The sequence below is a fragment of the Gadus chalcogrammus genome, chromosome 8 (assembly GCF_026213295.1).
Source record: "Gadus chalcogrammus isolate NIFS_2021 chromosome 8, NIFS_Gcha_1.0, whole genome shotgun sequence".
Taxonomy (NCBI): Eukaryota; Metazoa; Chordata; class Actinopteri; order Gadiformes; family Gadidae; genus Gadus; species Gadus chalcogrammus.
The window spans coordinates 9,202,688-9,221,650 of NC_079419.1; the positions used below are offsets into that span (position 1 = coordinate 9,202,688).

The 18,963-nt window shown below is 46.4% G+C and overlaps 1 protein-coding gene across 1 annotated transcript in view; it reads right to left on the reverse strand.

Annotated features, from left to right (window-relative positions):
• The window catches only part of LOC130387280 (rho GTPase-activating protein 29-like), a 35,263-nt gene extending 17,745 nt beyond the window's left edge, over positions 1 to 17,518 (reverse strand). The window contains 3 exon segments of the mRNA XM_056596299.1: positions 3,239 to 3,382; positions 16,447 to 16,820; positions 17,227 to 17,518. Coding sequence (XP_056452274.1) covers positions 3,239 to 3,382; positions 16,447 to 16,729 — 427 coding nt within the window. The 5' untranslated portion in view covers positions 16,730 to 16,820; positions 17,227 to 17,518.
• Between the last annotated feature and the right edge of the window lie 1,445 nt (positions 17,519 to 18,963).

The window sequence follows — 18,963 nt, forward strand, 5'->3', positions numbered from 1 at the left end:
TTCATCTCCAATCCCCTGGTTTGATATTCCATTGGCACATCCAAAACAAATCCAAAACGCCAAACACGATCAACGACGCGATAATCCGAGCGTGGAACAACCCCGGAGTCAAAGGTTGGCGATTCCTTGCACTCTCTGCGTGCGTTTGGTCGTCTCTCTGCGATGCGACCGACCCTTTTCAGAACGCAGTCGGAGGAAGCCACAGGCAGGAGAGGCGGAGAGAGAAAAAACTTTGCAGAGTGCTTCCTGTTTCACCACAGGAAACGCTTGCATTGCTCGACTTTTGTGACGACATGCTGTACCGTCAGAGCGCCACAACCCGTAGCCCCCTTTTCGTCACCCTGTAGCGAGACAGAGGGAACCGAAACTCGACTCAAAACAATCGGGGAATAATGGAAAGACATCAACTCCTAACCCTCCAACGGACTCCGTCATCGGCGCTTCCTGCGGGCAAACCTGGAGCGCGAATAAATATGTCCCCTCTACGAATTAGGTGGGGTCACCCGAAAGTTGTGGGGAGTGGAGCAGCCAGTGTGCTGGTGGTGCTGGCCTACCCTGCCACTGGAGCGCTGCTATTCCCATTCCCAGGCCCCGGGGCCTCGGAGCGGGAGCGCTGGCTTCTTCCTCAGGACATCCTGCGAGTCTCATAACAATGATTCTAGAGTGCTGACACCCCCCCGGCCCTGCCCCCCCTCTCTAGGAACCGTTGTTATATGGGAACCACCATGTCAAGTGCAAGGCCCCCACTGACTAATTGTACACTTAACTGGCACGGTTAAGGCGTCGAACCAAACGTCTGATGGATGAGCTGTCATTGTGCTTTGTGAGTCGACTAATTGTGCCAGCGACGCATTTCCAGTATACAAAAAAAGTATTCACTTCTTTCGTCAGCAAACGCACTTATAATGAATGTGATGTAAAGTGATTAGGAAATCCAGTTATCAGACACTTATTTCACATCTGAACGAACAAAACAATAATCAGTGCTTGGAGATTAGCTTTGTTATTCTCTGTCTGCAAAAAATAAAAGTGAAAAATACTAGAAACACGAGCTGTAGGCCTACACACAATGTGTGTATAATCCAACTGTCTAACATATAATTCCTGCAGGCGTTTGTGTATTCAAGCATTTCATGCTTATAAACCATCTTAATAATGAGTAATGTGCCATTGAATGAGGTATAGGCCTACTACTCCTACATTACAAGCAATAACAAAAGATTGTTAACACCAGTCAAATAAATACCCCTGGAGTTCATACCTCACGTAACCATGAGACTGATCCAGCAGCTGTCCGATAAGCAAGCACAATAAAAAACAGTGGAAATATTATGATTCCTCGATTCAAGGCCAGAGATGCACCGCAGTAAACAGATTCAATTCCTGCCTTGTTCTCTACGCCATCTTTGCCTGGACGAGATGCACGCTGATCTCCTCAAGACAAAGATGGCGGAGAGAACAAGGCAAGAATTTCAATTACTCGAGAAAGTTGATATTTTTATTGCGTTGGCCTTGAGATTACCGTAAGGTGAGAAGGAATGGAAACTTAAGAAGATTGAGCCCGAGAATGAGGAGGCCTTGAATGTGGTTTGAACGGACGATAGTTGGTTCAAAGATTAAATCTGCAGAAGTAACATAACCAGTGGGCAAAGACAAACATTGTACAATGCAACACCGCAGACAATGAAGCTTTGTGCGTCCAGGCAGCCGGGGTTTACGTGTGCTTTTTGACACTTTCTCTCCCTGTGTGTGCGTGTGTGTGTGTGTGTGTGTGTGTGTGTGTGTGTGTGTGTGTGTGTGTGTGTGTGTGTGTGTGTGTGTGTGTGTGTGTGTGTGTGTGTGTGTGTGTGTGTGTGTGTGTAACAGATATAAATGTGTATCTTCTATTATTTAAGCAGTAATCCGCTGGTAGGAATGGAAGCTGAGACATTCCATCCAAAGCATGTTTTAGTGGGGACTGTTTTTCTTCTACTTCTTCTCCTTCTTGTTTTCCCCCTGAATTCCTGGCAGTCGTTCAAAGAGTGGAGGGCCCAAGCGATCACACCCTGGGATCAAAGCTCTGGCGACCGGGAACACGGGGGGGAACAAGGGAAAGCACTCTGGAGGAACGCCGTCGCACAGGCCCCACCATCGTCCCAGCCATTCAGCGGGGGTCTCCGGAGGTCTCCGCGGGTCTCCTGCTGATTCATGGCTCTTTACACCCCCCCGGTGCCGCCCCTCCACTCTCCCTTTCAGCCCGGCTCACTGTCCCCTTTATGCTCCGGGGTTTTGAGTTACATGCTGGCGGGTCGGGCTCCACAGATTGAGGGGCTTGTAAGCCCCCCCCTGGTGGATGGGAACTACCATGCGTCAGAGTGATCTCACCGGGGTACCACGATGCCAAGTTCTGTGGGGCTGCCACGCACTGGCAAACATCTTTCGGGATAGAGAGAGACGGATGTAGTTCATGCCTTCATGTGTACATGAGGTCAGTCGTCCGAGTGTGTCCATTTCCTGCTCTGAGATCAAACAAAGAAGTTGTTTTCTGTTCCCCCTGTAGCGACTACACCCGCCGTTAGTGTCTTGGCTATTTACTTATCCATCTTTTTGGGCATTCCGGGCATCGCTCACAAAGTCAGTGTGGCGATGACATGCATTCTTAGGTCTGAATTGTGTTTCAGATGTGGAGATAGGGCAGGTGGATCAGCAGACAGCCAGAGACACACCCAAACAGACACATGCACACGTACACACGCACGTATACACACACGGACGCTGGTCTGAACAAAAGGCAGAGAATGGGGCTTTATGGTGACAGGATGCCATCCTGTCACCATGTCGCAGGAGTGCGGAATGCAAATTACACCTGTACTGAAGAGGCCGAGTGAAAAAAATGAATTTTATCCTTGTTGGTCATCACCCTGCTTGCGTATTCATTACATTCATGTTCCTCTTGCATGGAAGCAGTTATGGTGTGTATCATCTTTATTGAATAAAAAACACTAAACAAAACATTTCTACTCTACGTCAATTTGAAAACAATGGACGAACCAAGTCGAGAGAATACGTGTGAGAGAGGTTCAGTCAGTGTCAGTCTGGAGCGATGCAAAGGACCCCCTGAACTGATCTGCAGAACTACAATGCCATGCCCCCCCGCCCCCCCCATGTCAACACGTGTCAACATCACCCGCTGTCTGTCCGTCTGTATGTCTGTGTTGGTGTGTGCGCATCCACTCCAGATAGAGTAGCGGGGGCTGACCTTTGACCCTTGCGATGACCGTTCCGGCAGCTCCCAGGATGTCCGTCGAGTTGAGCGAGGGGTGTTTGCCGATGACGGCCTTCAGGACTCGAAGCAGCTCGGCCAGGCGTTCCTGCACCGTGGGCTGCAGACCCTCCTGGAGCTCTGTGTGGAGAGAGAGAGGGGGGGGGGGCGCTTTCTTTATTCTGGGTGGAAATAGTAACATAGTTACGCCATTAAATGCGTTTATGGAAAAAAAATTAGCGAGAAATGTGTGTTTTACTTTCATAATGTTCGCTCGGTGAATGTGAAGGATGTTTGGTTTGATAGTTATGACGAAGAGGGAACGCTCCGTTCACTTGCATGGACATGGACTCATCTAGCTGCGTTGGCGCGTTGACGCGTTGGAAGCGTTGAACCAACACAATGATCAAGCGTCAGGTTAGGCGCGTTACTCGCGTTATCCAACGCGAGTAACGCGGTTGGTGTGGCCGTACCATTGGGTTTGATTTGTCTTTGTGATTATAGTCTCAAAGCCAGACCAAACGACAGCACGTAGAATGGTCTGGAACCACACTACCTCGATTCGCCTATCCGTGGGGAAACTGGGCGGGCCTGTTTTTATTTCTTTAAAACCAATCACAATCGTCTAGGGCGGGGCTAAGCCCGGGAAGCAGCAGCGGTGTCCACGCAAAATAGAACATCTTTCTTCCTCAGCAAATGCTGTAAGCAAATCTTTTGCAGTTCTTTGCAATTTTCGACGGAAAGAGCCAAACATGCCTACTTTACAGCGCCGTCAAAGTCCTCTTCAAGACTCGCCATACTGCCTAGTTTCCGAGGTTGAGGGGGAGCACAATACGGGAACGCCAGCAACCGGAAGGGGAGGAGTAGCGGTGAAATCCGACGCTAGGCAATAGTCGCTGTCCACTTCCGTTCAGCCAGACTATTGTGATTATGACATACGAGTCATCACCTGTAATCATCTGTTCCATGTCTATCTTTCACCTACAGAGCTAATCATAATATTAATTCAAATTCTAGTGTTTTCTCATCTGCATGCTCATGCAAGCACATGGTATGACGGTAACAGTGAGGGAATGCTATGACACTTATTTTCGAATCGTGCTGTAAGACCTTCGAATCGTGCAACAAGACATAGTGTCTTGTTGCAGCAAGACACTATAATAATAATAATAATAATAATACATTTAATTTAGAGGCGCCTTTCAAGACACCCAAGGTCCCCTTACAGAGCATATAGTCATCATTCAAAACTATGTAAAACAGACTAGGAATAAAAGGAAAACAGAGGTTAAACATGAAAAAATAATAATTAATAACACTCAAAGACGCCTAAAGTGAAGGGGGGACCTCACTAACCACCACCAATATGTATGCACTATGTTGCAACCCATCTGTTTAACATGGATTGCACATGTATTCAAGCAGAAACGCACACGCACACACAGACTAACTATTAAAATAGCCAAACAAGCTGTCAACAAGGTAAAGAGGAAGTAAGGGGTTAGGGGGGTTACAAATATAGTGCAAACCCCAATATTTGCATGGTGCCCGAGCAACAACCCTACTGCCCTCACTGTAATGAACGACTGAATTAACCCCTGACTGAGACCCCCTCAAAAACTAATTAAATTAGGAATCACGACAGGTTGACTTGTTCAACCTTTACCCACATTGTTGTCCTGATAAAGATCTTCCTTTCCTGCCGTTTTCAGTTGTGAAAATGTGAAGGAAGACATGACTCAAATGACATAGCCGGTGTCTCCGTCCTAGCGCAGACTGGTTTCTTTGTCCTACAGCTGTCTGCGTAAACTCTTGAGGCAAAGCCTTTCTTTTAAGCAAAACACCAGAGGACGACACGAAAGAATGCCCCCAACGCCTTCTGATTACACCTGCATGCATGCTCGCTTCTACCCCCACTGTCGTTGGGCTATGACAAAAATGTATTCTGTCCTAATGAGGGAGCAGATAACCAAGTAGAGGTATGCCTTTTGAAGACTTTCTGACTCAGGTTCCGTTTCAGAAGATCTTTATTGTCCTTGAAAGCAATTGCCATTACAGCAATGGCAGACATCCAACAGGACATAACACGACGCACAGATATCGCAGAGGTCCTATAGCTTAAATAATACAAAAGGGGAATACGATTAAAACTGAGGATCTCATTGTAACGTGGAACAGTTAGAATGAAATGACAGAAAAATGTGATGGGTGAATTGTGGAGGAAGTAATGCATGCATGACGTAAGAGAATTCCTCGAGGTGTTTTGAATAATCCCCTAGCTGTCTTCTTATGTCACTAAACTATGAGAGACACCGAGGCAGTATACCTGAGAGGAGTCAAAATCCTTGTATGCAGATAAGAAAACACAGGGTTTGGATGACGGATGCATTTTAATAGAAAGTCTTTGTGTGAACTTGCCAAACTTAAAAAAACAAACGGTATGCAACTCGTTGTTGTGACTCGTGAGTCTGACGTTGTTCCCCCCACTATCTTCAGAGGCCTTGTAATGATGAAAGTGTCTGTTGAACGTTGTCATGTAATGAAATGCAATAAAGTCTGAACTTTAAACTGACTTCTTTAGATCGCACAACTTTATCCTAGCGGAATTGAACTCAAATAAAAAAACTAACTGCAGTGCTGGATGCCCAAGCTTTCTTCACACTGCAAGGTTTAAATCTAAATTTAGCCACAAAACCAAGCACGCCTTTAAAATGCACAGTTACGTTCCAAAATAAACCTAATAAAACACAAATTAGAAACGACGGCATCAACAAAAAGGAACATGAAAGAAATTTAATCTTGGCATGGGAACCATGCCACCAACAAAGCCAGTTGGATAGGCTTATGTTGCAGTGCGTAATATACAGCTATGTGCTGGCAATCAGTCAACAGGTGAGTTCACGTCTAACTGGCTGTTTTACACACAGGGCTGTGCACAACAAGCGGCCCGTCTGGTTTGAATCAAGGCCGCACCGCTGACGTAGCGGGTTGGGACGGGAGGCGTAGTTTATGGTGAAGTTAAAAGGATTTACAGGGGCCGTCGAAATTAGATGACTGTGTGTGTGTGTGTGTGTGTGTGTGTGTGTGTGTGTGTGTGTGTGTGTGTGTGTGTGTGTGTGTGTGTGTGTGTGTGTGTGTGTGTGTGTGTGTATCGAACCCACACCCATTCCACCGCCAAAAGTTCTAGCCTCCTCTATGTGATACAGAACAGCCACACACACACACACACACACACACACACACACACACACACACACACACACACACACACACACACCACACACACACACACACACACACCCCCACCCCCCCCCCCCCCCCCCCCCCCCCCCCCCCAAACCCTAACCCAGAGAATATCCAAGAGCCAATCAGTAGCACCCAGGTTTGTAGCACATGATGTCATCTTACCACCACTTTCATTTGATCAAAGTTAATTGAACTCAGAGGGATAAAACCAATTGAATTGATTTGATCCCTCCTTGAGATGCTGGACTCGTAACCTGAAGCCCCTTCCCTGGGCTGAAGGCGATATCCCTTTGACCCTCACCGCCTCATGATTACAGGCCGTCACCACGTCGTTGGGCCGAGGTGGCTAGCCCCCAGGGGGAAAGGTCTCTGACCCCCCTCAACTCCCACCACCGCCCACCCCTTTTGAAGTCTCCGCTCTTATACCGAGGCCGACAAAGGACCTTCATTAAAAGACCATCATCACCTCGCTCTAATCCCTCCCTCTCTCAGTTGTGGTCGGCTGGTGTTTCCAGCGGGAACAACGGCGTTTGATGCCTTTCAGGCCGGAGGAAACGCGGCGGCCGCTGATTAGCACATGAGAGTGGGGCCGGCCATGGAGTTTGGCACACCTGAGGGTCTTTGGTTTTGAATGACAAAAGGTGGACGCTGACCGGGAGCGTGCTGCGAGGCAGGATGTCATTCACAAGGCTACCAAACCGGGGCTTTGAATCCCGTTAACCCTCAACCTATCTGAGAGAAGCGTGTAGAAGTTCCCGTTATTGTGAATGGATGTAGGGAACTAGGGTGAACAGAATGTTGTTGGTGTCGTCGTGTTCGTTTGAATAATAGTGGGAAAGTCTAACTTTAAAAGCACCAATCCCTCCGACTACAATAGGTTTCAATAAACGTTGACTGAAGAAATATATATTGTTTGCACACGCATACACACACACACACACACACACACACACACACACACACACACACACACACACACACACACACACACCACACCCACACACACACACACACACACACACACACACACACACACACACAAAGACAGCTGTGAAGCTAAGCAAAACCAGCTGAAGCCCTTCTGGGTCACTACAGACTCAATATAATTAGGCTGTTTAGATCACACTTAAACGGCCACCCACAAAAGAAAAACCACAATAAACGGCAACAGATTCAATTTGGGGGGAAAAATAACGCCAACTTAACGACACTGATCATCATCAAAACAGTAGGACCGGTTTGGGTGCGAATCGGGCTGCCGTTGACGAGTGGTGTAAAGAGGGGGTCTGACGTGTACTCGCTGGGGTGGAAAAGACAGCTCGTCGAGGGGCTGGTAGAATGGCCAGTGAACCGTCTCATTGTCAGCCCAGCGCCGGGGCACACCACATCTAGCCGCGGCCGCAAATTGCTTTTGTCACAACAATGGCATCAAAAAAGCTGCTCGCTGGAAATGTGTTGGCGATTGTGGGAAGGCCGCGCGGAGGCGGGCCTTTGTGGCGGGGGAGATAACAGGCGGTGTAGCGTGGGGCCTGGTGGCATTGTTTCAATGAAAGACCCAGCCAAACACACACGCGCATACACACAAACACACACACATCATGGTACAATACTGGCCCACCTTCTACACAGCGGGGACAGATGATCTGATGCCCTATTTTGATCGCAGGAATCTCATCTAATCAGCTCCATTATGGTTTGCTCCTGGGATTCTGAGGTCATGAAATCATAATATCTGTCAAAATATGGATTTCAACCTCATATGATCACATTCAATATTAGACCTTTTATATACTAGGCTTTCCAGCAGCAGAAGTGGTTTCAGGTTTTAACTTTGATTTGATGAGAAAAGCATTTCAAAAACCATAAGCAGCAGATTTGAATTTTAACAGATGTTAACAAATTTAAAACGTATTGTTTCATCAACTGAATCACTTCAGCACTATTGAATATGTAAGGAATAACCCACTATGGGGTGGTTATCTGACCGTGCCTTTCCACGGCCTCATCACCTCCCCTGATGTACAGTATTTTCCAGTAACAGGAGACCCCGGAGTGGTTTATTACGCTTAAACCACAGTTACCATCCAACAATCACTAAATATGAGTTACTTCCATCTACAACTTTCATCATTTCCTACGGACTTCAATCAGCTGAAATATAAATATCCCGAGGAGTGGCACAAATTGTGTTTGTGTCATCAGCAAAAAGTCTGTTTGGATTTGAGCGCATTGATGTGAAACTGTAGAAAGGCAGAGGTGTCCCTGCATTGAAGAATAATGCACACCCATGGATCATGATTCACTCATCAGGATCAAGTAATTAACGATGTCATTGTATAATAGTAATTAAGAACGTGTGTGTGGTTATACCTCCGGTCTCAGTTTCAACCCAATTCTAAACTGGAAGATCTTCTTAGGATAACAAAAGTTTGGGTGGACTTAATCTTGTGTCCTTCGACAATACCAAGATGACAGAAAGTAGGCCAACAACAGAGCTTAATATATGCCTTTCAAGCCCTCTTAAGTCTTCCCGTAAACCTGCTGTCAGCTTGGTGGGGAGATCCCATTGTTTTCTTCCGTCTTCACGTGCGTCAGGTAGGACAATGTGGGGAGGGAAAAAAGCCACTTCCAGCCCCCCCCCCCTGCCCTCCTCTCCAGCTGGCAACAACAGGCAATCAAATATCCTGTCTGGACACGCAAGACCCTTCCAGGTGAAGCAGGCACGCCCCGGCAGATGTCTGGTGACCAGGCGTTATTCCTGGGAGAAGGGGCCCCGGGGACAACCGTAGAGGCCCCCAGGAAGTCGTGCTCCCCGGAGCCTCGACGACGCGCCCCTGTCTGCACCTCTCTGGCTCTCCCTTCGAGGGAGGGTGAGGATGGGCGGATGACTTGACGGGCTGGAAGCCTTGCTTAATCCCACAACTAAAACAGTGGACTTAAGGCCCAGAGGGCGGTTCCCATTCACTCGGGATCCATCCGCCCCATTCCATGATGGTGACAGCCGTCTTGGTGTTTGGAGCCAACTGACTCATTTCGTCCCGGAGAGATGAGCCCATCCAGGTGGAAGCAGGAGAACAAGCTCATAAACATGGCGAAGTAGATGTGGATTTTTTTACCTTTTATTCTATGCCCAATGCCTTGAAACATGGCGACATTTAACTTCATTTAATCGTCTGTTTCGCCATGAGAAAAGTTAGGCTCAGGAAAACGAGGAGGGAGTCAATACCGAATCTAAAGCATATGAACTCAATTGTCGAAGGAATCAGGGCTGGACATTTTCCGGAGTTGCCCTCTCACACATGTATGCTCCCAGCAGGAGCATACTGGAAACATTCCCCTTTGTGTTCGCTGAGGGATTGTGCCTGGAAGAAGTATGCAGGAGGCAGGACATGACTTAAAAGGTTACTTCAGAAATCACAGCATTTTGTTTGTGGGTTGATGTGTCGATATCAATACTACATGCATTTGCACGCCAGTTGCATGATAGAAATGTTATCAACACTCGCTGGGAATTCTTCCTCTTCTTTGCATTTTTGGCCACCCAACTGTAATGGAGTATATAGAAGCGGATCTAATCGCTGTGATTCCTCCATTCTAATGACCTGCGCTATTCACACATGAGCTAAATCAGACATTACTCAGACTTTTACTCAGGAGCTGGCAGGGAAAAAAATATTTTTATCGTCCGGTTCAACTGACATTTACATTCTCACATACATCTCCTCCAGGTCTGGATAAATTCAGGGTTGCAGTGCATGTGTGAATGGGGCTTTACATCACGATATTGATATTCTATAACTTAAATCAGTCAACCCAATACAAGACAGGATTTGGTCAGGTGTCGTTTTACCTTTTCCTCAAACAGTAACATTGTCTGGACTCAAATACCAAGATGGAAAGCTCCCAGTAGCCAGTAACTCGTTGGCACCGCTGAGATGACCGCAACGTGATCTGCAACAGGTGGGCTGGTTTGGTCAGGGTTCTATTTAAACCACCTTCTCAAGCCCCTTACTTAACTAAGCAAATGCAGCTTTACTGGGTGCCTAGCCGAGTCGTCGTCATCCCCCGCCTTGTTTGGACAGTGAGAGAGGGCTCCCTCTAGGCATCCGGCAGACAGTAAACAGCAGGCTATCCATAAACAGCCAGCTACCTGAACTCTAGATAACTGCATTTTTTGAGGGCTGAGATTTTGCCCCAAAGGCCAGACTTACTCCTTGAGATAATTCAACATCTATGAATGACTGTACAATAGGCAGACGGACAGAGAAATATTCTGGTATCACAATACCTTTGTCTGAAAGGTGATATGCAACTGAAAGGAGAATAACAACATTGATAGGTAAATAGGTTGTATTTTTCCACATGTAGCCTTATACTACCACACAATATCAGACTGTGGATGTGTCTTGCAAAGGAGCTTCTGGTTACCTAATGTATTCATTCAATTTAAAAAGTATTCTCTTTTCCTTCTTAATAATTTGTTAAGTGTAAAACAAAAAACATAGCCCCTGGTTATTATCATTTTGCCTTTGCATAAAGTCAAAGATAAGCACATTCAACAGGCTGCACACTGTTTGAGGAAATCTGCGTGTGTGTTCCACAGAGGTTGGGCTGCACTTGGCCTTACAAATGAGCGCTGTGTGTAGCTGCCTCAGCGCCACACATGCATTCACGGTTGTAAATTTCAGGGGGTCCACCCCAAAAGGCCCCCATGTGGGCTCCCTGTAGCAGGGAGAACCGTGGGGCACAGCTCAACCCTCACCGTGGCTTCTCTCTGGTGCCAAGGTTCTGGGGCTAATAACCATAAATCCTCACCCAGTAAACACAACCCGACCACAGGCTTCCACAGAGAAACATCTCTCGGCATCCGTGGAGGAGTAGACTGTCCAACAAATCTCTCTCCTTTTTCACCTCACAAGAGGAGCAGGCCATTAAACCATTAAGGGCAAGGATTTGTCTTTTCTTCCGAGGAAAGGCACCACCCGCAAACCGTTTGTGAAGTGGCCACTTTGGCAGGCATGGTAGCACTTTTCACTGGGAGGGAGTACCCCATAGTTTGCCGCGTGATGACTGGAGACTTTTTTTTAATTCAAAGTTTAAGCTCAAATTAAAAAACGAAATTTACTTAAATTAAAATAAACCAATGGCACCACTTGTGTCAATAAAGGAGGTATAAACGGTTTGGGTTAGTGGTTAATCGCTCTTAATACATCAGGCCTTTGTTACGCATTAGGCCTACATTAGTTAGTGTAGGACAGACAGCGGTACAGAAGGAGGAGACAGAACAAAACAGCTCTTCTGGAGCGGCGCAGGAGTTTATCAGCGTTGTGATGAAACTAGTGGGGAGAAAATAAGGGTGGAAGAGAGATTAGGTCAGGTCCACCTGCCACGGTCAGTCTCTTCCTCAGCTCAACAGAGCAATAGTGGTAGTACAGTATCTGCGAAGCACTGTACAGTCCCGCTATACATTGAGCAAATAAGCCCCAAACGTTGAGATAAGCAAACACGCTGTGAGACGGTTGCTCATCTCATAAGCGGAAAACTGTTGTTTATTCCAATTGCGCCTGGGGTGTGGTGGTTAAAACCAGGACTTTCCAGGAGAACCAAACCCCAGAGGGCCGAGAGGGCCTTTCGGCGCTTATCTCTACTGCTCTAACTGCATAAAAAGCCCTTTAAGTATATGCTGTTGCTGTAGTCTCATCCAACCTCATGGGCCTCCACAAAAAAAAAAATCCATATTTCCAACTGCCGGCAGCTCAGCATACATTCCTCAGCTTCTTGGGCTTGAGAACGGGGGGAAAACCACTGAGCATTTCAGAACTATGTGAGGCATCTTAAGAGATTGTGAAAGAGAAGCTATAGGCTGTATGCCCTTGAAGAGGAAACTCTTTTTTTCTGCTCCTTGCATTCATCAGTAAAAACAACACAATTATTACCCAAGTCAGCTTCTCGATGTTCAGTTCACACCGAGGACCTGATTTTCTATGTTTATTTAAAGTTTAAATGGATGACGGTAACATCTACTGGCACCATTTTATTCAGCTACAAAGTGTAGCATATTCTTCCTTCTCAACCGTTTCGATGTAAACATGTATACTTTGTAAAGAAATAGAATGACCAGTATGTGGAGGTTGAATTGCAATTGTATTTCCCCATTTTCCCAGACAATCTGCTTCACACCTTCCACATGGGGCTCTTGAAGACACTATAGCTACAAGTGAACATTTGTTTAAAAGGAATGCAGAGTATGTGGAAGAGGAGGGGGATGGGAGGGGGCCGGCCGCTCCACTGTGTATGGAGAGCTCTCTTTTCATCCAGATTTAAACCATTAGCCAGGCTTTTTCCATCTCTGAATAACCGAATCACAGCCTTCTGAAATTAAAATAAAAAAGGTCATCTGCTTTGGCATTCCCTGTATTCCCAAATTAAAGGTTTATTGTCCCTACGGTTGTTCCGTTATCCGTTACTTCTTTAGCTTAGATTGTAAACATTCGAATGTGCCAATGTAAAAAGTAAGCATAGTATGCCACAAAAGGGTGAGCTAGGTTTGACTTTGATGGTCTGCAATTGAACAACCCTTTTGTAAACGATTGTTACTTCTTGCTGGACTTTGTGTCTAACGCCCGGCTGTCATATTGTTTCCCCCCAACCACCTCTTTCATTTTCCGTTGGCCCTACTACTCCTCCAAATCCACTCCTCACGGGAGCACTGGGGGAGGGGAGGAAGAAACTCCTGCTCGGCCAAGGGATGTTAATGAAAGTAGGGCCACACTTGTTGTTCAACGCCCCTCGCTCCAGCCCGCTTCAATCCCACACTAAAAAGTCGCCTCCAATTCTGCGGCAAATTCAAGACGCATAACGACGAGGCCCGGAGCCCCCGGGGCGTGAGACGGAGCGGACCGAGGGGTCAATGGCGGGCGTTGGTGGACCGTGGAAGAAGACAAAGATTATCTTGACCCAACAGGGGGCATGGCTACTGGGCTACATAGGGGGGGGGGGGGGGGGGGTCATCCAGATCCAATCAGGCGCAACTCCTACTGCCCCGCATTCTTGGCTCCTTGACAGCTCCATTATTGGTGATCACGCACCTTATCATGGCCCTGCTCTCACGGGAGCAAAAGGGGGATCGTAAAGACAACATCTTCACCCCGACTCTGACCACAGGGGTCTGTGGGTGTTTCTCCATGGGTGTAACGAATGTGGCCGTTCTGGTCCGCTCGCGACGCGGTTTGTAGCTCTCCCAACCAAAGCATGTTTTGCTTGGGCATTGCCTCCGGCTGTGGTGCGCCTTAAGGTTGTGTTAAGGAAGAAGGAAAACAACGACATGCTGAGCTAGCGCTTGGCGTTCGGCGTCAGCACTCGGGGAGGACGCGACGGAGTGAAACGTTTTAGGGTGGGAATTTTTGGAGGGGTGCACGTTACGCTGTTGTTTTTTCACACTGGACCTCGCACAAAATATGCGTGGAATAACACGGACGCTGGCATGGGCCTGCCCACCTCCTCCACTGTGTTTATGCTGTTCTCAGCTTTCTTAGGCCGCATGGAAAACCCGCCGTGCGGACGGACTTCCCTGCGGAGCGAGATGTTGACGCACTCTGCAGATCGCACAACATTACACCGCGGCCAAGTATGCAGCAGAGAGGACCCCCACCCTCGTCTGCCTTCCTTTTCATTAGTTCCATTCCCATGTGATACAAAAGCAGCAGACTGGTCCAAAAAAGTACCACACTGAGTAACCTTTAAGTACACAATTTTCTCCAGCGAATTTAGTACCAAATGTATACTTTTTTAAGGTTTTCCGCATGTGGGGATTCAACACAAGTCGTTCTTGCATGTACACATTCCCTTTAGTTTTTTCATGTTATTAAAGAGGTTTGGTTTGCTATAGAGGGTAGACAAATTTGTGAAGGGTTGGACATTGGTCGTGATCTTAAACAGCATATTTCTGAAATAAGCATTTCTTCAGATTTGCCGTCTTTAAAGAAATAAATAGATCAAGTCTGGCTCAGGTAATTGTCCTAGACCCAAAGAGAGAACATAGCTGTCTGTGTGTGGGATTCTCTTTCTTGACCATGTGACATGCCTAGGCTTCAGACCATTACAAACAAGATGTTAATCTAGTCCACTTAGGGATGTTCACACACACACACACACACACACACACACACACACACACACACCACACACACACACACACACACACACACACACACACACACACACACACACACACACACACACACACAACAAGATAGGCTTCACTGACAAAGCATCATTTGGATTCCCTAGTCACAGGACAATGTTGGGTTCCGAAAAAATTATCAGCATCTTGACAGTAATAATATTAGTCTGTACCAAGGAAATTGTGATTAGAAAGAAAAAAATGAAATGTCTTGTTTCTTTCCAAACAAATAAGTTTTAGGTTAGGCAAGACTGACATTTAATCTCTATGAAAGGTTACAAGTGTCTTTAACACTTTGTTACAATGCAGACTCTCGAATACCAGTTTAAATCTCGTCATTTCCGGTTTCTTTGCTTTTCTGTGTTTTTTGCGGCTTTTACAGGCTTGTAAAGTTTGAAACATGATGAAAGGCTGTCTGGAAAGAGGTCAAAAAAAAGATGAGATGCCACGGAACACAAATGCAATCACATAACCATCACGCCATGCTTTGCAAGCATCGTGTGACCTCTAAAATACATGACCAATGTATAATAATAAATACAAAGCAGGCAGGCCTTACTTTAATTAAAACAAATCTGCTCGATTAAATGAGCAGCGTTTACGTCCCCTTGAGTGTTCCCCAAAGGCATACATCAGTTCAGGATGTTCCTGGCCTTGACCCACATCTCCCTTAACGTCCGTTGCCTGTGGTTATGATCTGGAACACCTGGTTCGGGCCTCGACCTCACAACTTTAAATAGGGGGCTGTGCAAACAACCAGAGGCACAACAGCCTACAACAATTACGCGAACCCTTCCATCGGAGCGAGGTGAAAGAAACAGGAGAAAATATCGGAAAAGAGTTGAACAGGTGTACTTTGGGTCAATTAGGGGGAAGGATATAAGAGAGAGAGAGAGAGAGAGAGAGAGAGAGAGAGAGAGAGAGAGAGGAGAGAGAGAGAGAGAGAGAAGAGAGAGAGAAGGAGAGAGAGAGGAGAGAAGAGAGAGAGAGAGAGAGAGAGAGAGAGAGGAAGGGGGTTTCTTATCCCCACCTGCCAAATAAGTCAACGTTAGGGGATGTGGGTGGGAGGGAGGAGAATATCCCGAATGCTTCTGTGATGTGTGGGAGCAGTGCTCAGCAAGGCAGGGGCCAAGGCTACCTCCCTCCAAGAGGCCTGACTCCTCCAGCCAGAGGAATGGAACAACAAGACACTCCCGTCCTCTCTGTGTGTGTGTGTGTGTGTGTGTGTGTGTGTGTGTGTGTGTGTGTGTGTGTGTGTGTGTGTGTGTGTGTGTGTGTGTGTGTGTGTGTGTGTGTGTGTGTGTGTGTTAATTTATATTTATTCCGTCTTCATCTACGTGTGACGCCGGGCTTCATATGATTCAGTTGATCAACATCCTCAGGTGATTATGTAGGGTGAAATGCATTCCAGACAATGCACACTTTAAAAAAATATTTATGGTGTGTATTGTTGCATTATTGTGCTATAATTATGCCAACTTCCAATCATGCTTGTCATATTGCCTTTCAATTTACTCAAGTTCTCAACTTCAAAGACTGCACATAGGCTCCTGAGTGACATGGATATAAACATGATGATACAATAGCTTTGAATCCTGAGCCACATTGCAATTAAAAAGCCTTACAACACTAATATTAACTAACAGGTAACCTTTTCGAACTTTCACATCCAGCCATTAGGTATAATTTGCAGAGGCAAAAATGTCCCCCACACCCCACAAACAAATATCAATCTTCCATTTCCAACACATTAGATTTCCATTTGTTTTGAACTGACCTTTAGATTGGAAGGCCTTCTTCAGGTTGAGCAACACGTCGGCGAACGTCCGTACATCATTTACCAGCTGCATCACATAGTCCGGGTCAACCCCCGGGGCGCCCACTATGTGGGACTCGAGCCCAATACTGTTCAGAGGGTTGTTGTTCTTGGACGCACGACCCATATCCCAGGTCTTGGTGGATCCCGCCGACAGAAAACCCGTGCTAGGGTTGGAGAGGTGTCGAGGCAGCCCCTGGGTCCGCTTCACTGCTCCACCGCCACTACTGCTCTTCCGTAACATTCCAGCGGCCAGGGCTGCAGCAGCCTCCCCCGGGCAGGGCCACTCCAAGCCAGCTAGCCCCTCCGATCACGTTGCACCGGTCCCTGGATGGCTTAAACAGAGAAGAGTCGGTGTGTGTGGGAGGGAAGGAGGACAGTGAGTAATGATCAAGACAGCACCTAAAACATCTGAAACGTAAATGGCCCAGCGGAGCCTCATAGACATACAGCGATCCCTATAGTCTATAATCCACCAGCGAGAGGGAAGTTTAAATAGTCTGCCGCAAATGTATTTACAGAACACCACGGCGTGGATCCGATTGTTATTGACGAGTAAGGACACATGATCTAAGTGATATAGTCGTTAGGTGTGCCATAGGTGGTTCGGTGTGCGATCAAACGGATGCTGTGAACCCGCTCTGCTGCTCCGCCACAGGGTCGTCCGCTGCCTGGTTGGCAACCACTTTTGTGTGAGTGCTTTTCTCGAGCAAAGAAAAAACATGTAAATATAAAACTCACCTGGCCGGCAGTTAAGTGACATAGTCACGCAATTCTCAGAAGAACATCGCTTTGTATATATCCGTTTGAAAACCAAGTCTTTTGGTATTTTTTGGGGGGGGGAGAGTAGCCTCTCCGAGAACAGTGAGTCGCAGTACAGATGAGGCTCTGTTGGCGGCTCCCAGCCTCAACTCAATTGGTGTTTACTCGGCCGTGCGTCACGTGACTCCCCACACGCGTCCTGAGTGGCTGCCTCCCCCACACACCAGAGGAGGCGCGCGCTGTTGCTTCCCCTAGAGATGGATTCGATTCTGCGCGTGTGATTCATTCGTGATGATTCAGTTTTAAAACCCATAACCACAGCCAAAATTATGCCAATCATCGACATGTTTTTCCATCTGCGTAATTGCATCTATTTAGTGCCAATTTGTTTTTTAGTACAAAGGCGATTTATCTTAGAAGGCAAATTACTCCGTCGAATTTTTTCAGAGCATAGGGCTGGGTATTTTTTACACTGCTGCGTTTTTTATTTTGATGAATACATGCCAAATTAAGACTTTTTTACATCAAATGTAAATTGACCTCAAATTTTCAAATTAAACAAACAAACGGCTAATCCCACCGCTGCCACCTAGTGTGCACATAGAGTTATTTCTCTTTTAAGATAGCACGATGCTTCAAAACCACAAGCCATTGGAGCTCTGATTACACAGTAAAATGTAAGGAAAATAACACGCCTACTCTACCTTATTTTTTTATATTGTATTGTCAGTTTAATATGCATTGCATTTATATAAAGCATTTATGCATCCTTTATTGGTATTTGGGAAAACATGCAATTTAGAGGAATGCAATTGTTTTGTATCCTATTGTTTATAAATGATTAAAGTGGCCTAAATTTCAATAAATGTGCTCGGCTAGGAGATTAAATTAAACTGAATGCCAGTAAAAAAGAGAACCTCACAGTACAGTTAATCATTCTTTATTTTAATATACAAAAAGATGGATGTACTCTCTAGTTTATATTTCTAAATGTTTTAGCTCACAGTTAACATTCACACCGTTTAGTGGAACTGACACACGCACACAGACACACACAATTTAAACACTCCATCCATTCACACCACAATAGAAGTGAACAACATATTTACTGTAAATTGATCATTTTCACAGGATTCAAACATGAAAAAGGAAGAATCCTTTTACATTTGTCAAGTAACTATATACATATATGTTTTGAAGATGAGTCTCCGTGTTAGTGTTGCAAATGAGCGAACGCATGAGGTAAGTGGTTTCGTGTTCACAAGGAGCCTGGTAGTAGAGACAGCATAAGGAGGGTGTGTGTGTGTGTATGTGTGTGTGTGTGTGTCCTGGCACGCCGGGCTCAGGTAGAACTCTACAGCAGTTTGTCCATTTACACATGGCTAATGTGTGGTGATATCACTTTATACATACATTTACATATAAAAATCTGAGTATGTGCCAGGTTGTATGATACATTTCCATTGATTCCCCACAGCCCCGCCCCTGTCCCTCAGGGGGGAGAAATTCACAGCTGAGTAGAGTATTTCTTTCACGTCCGGATCTATGATATGACTATTGCTGTACAATAAATATTGCTGGGGCCCGCCTGACCCACTGTTACCAGGTCCAGTGGTGTGTTGCGTCATTGGTAGCTGTCCGCGTCAATCACAACCCGTGTTGGTGTGGGCGGGGCCTACGGTTTCGGGGACAAATCACGGCAGCCCGTCGGGCTGT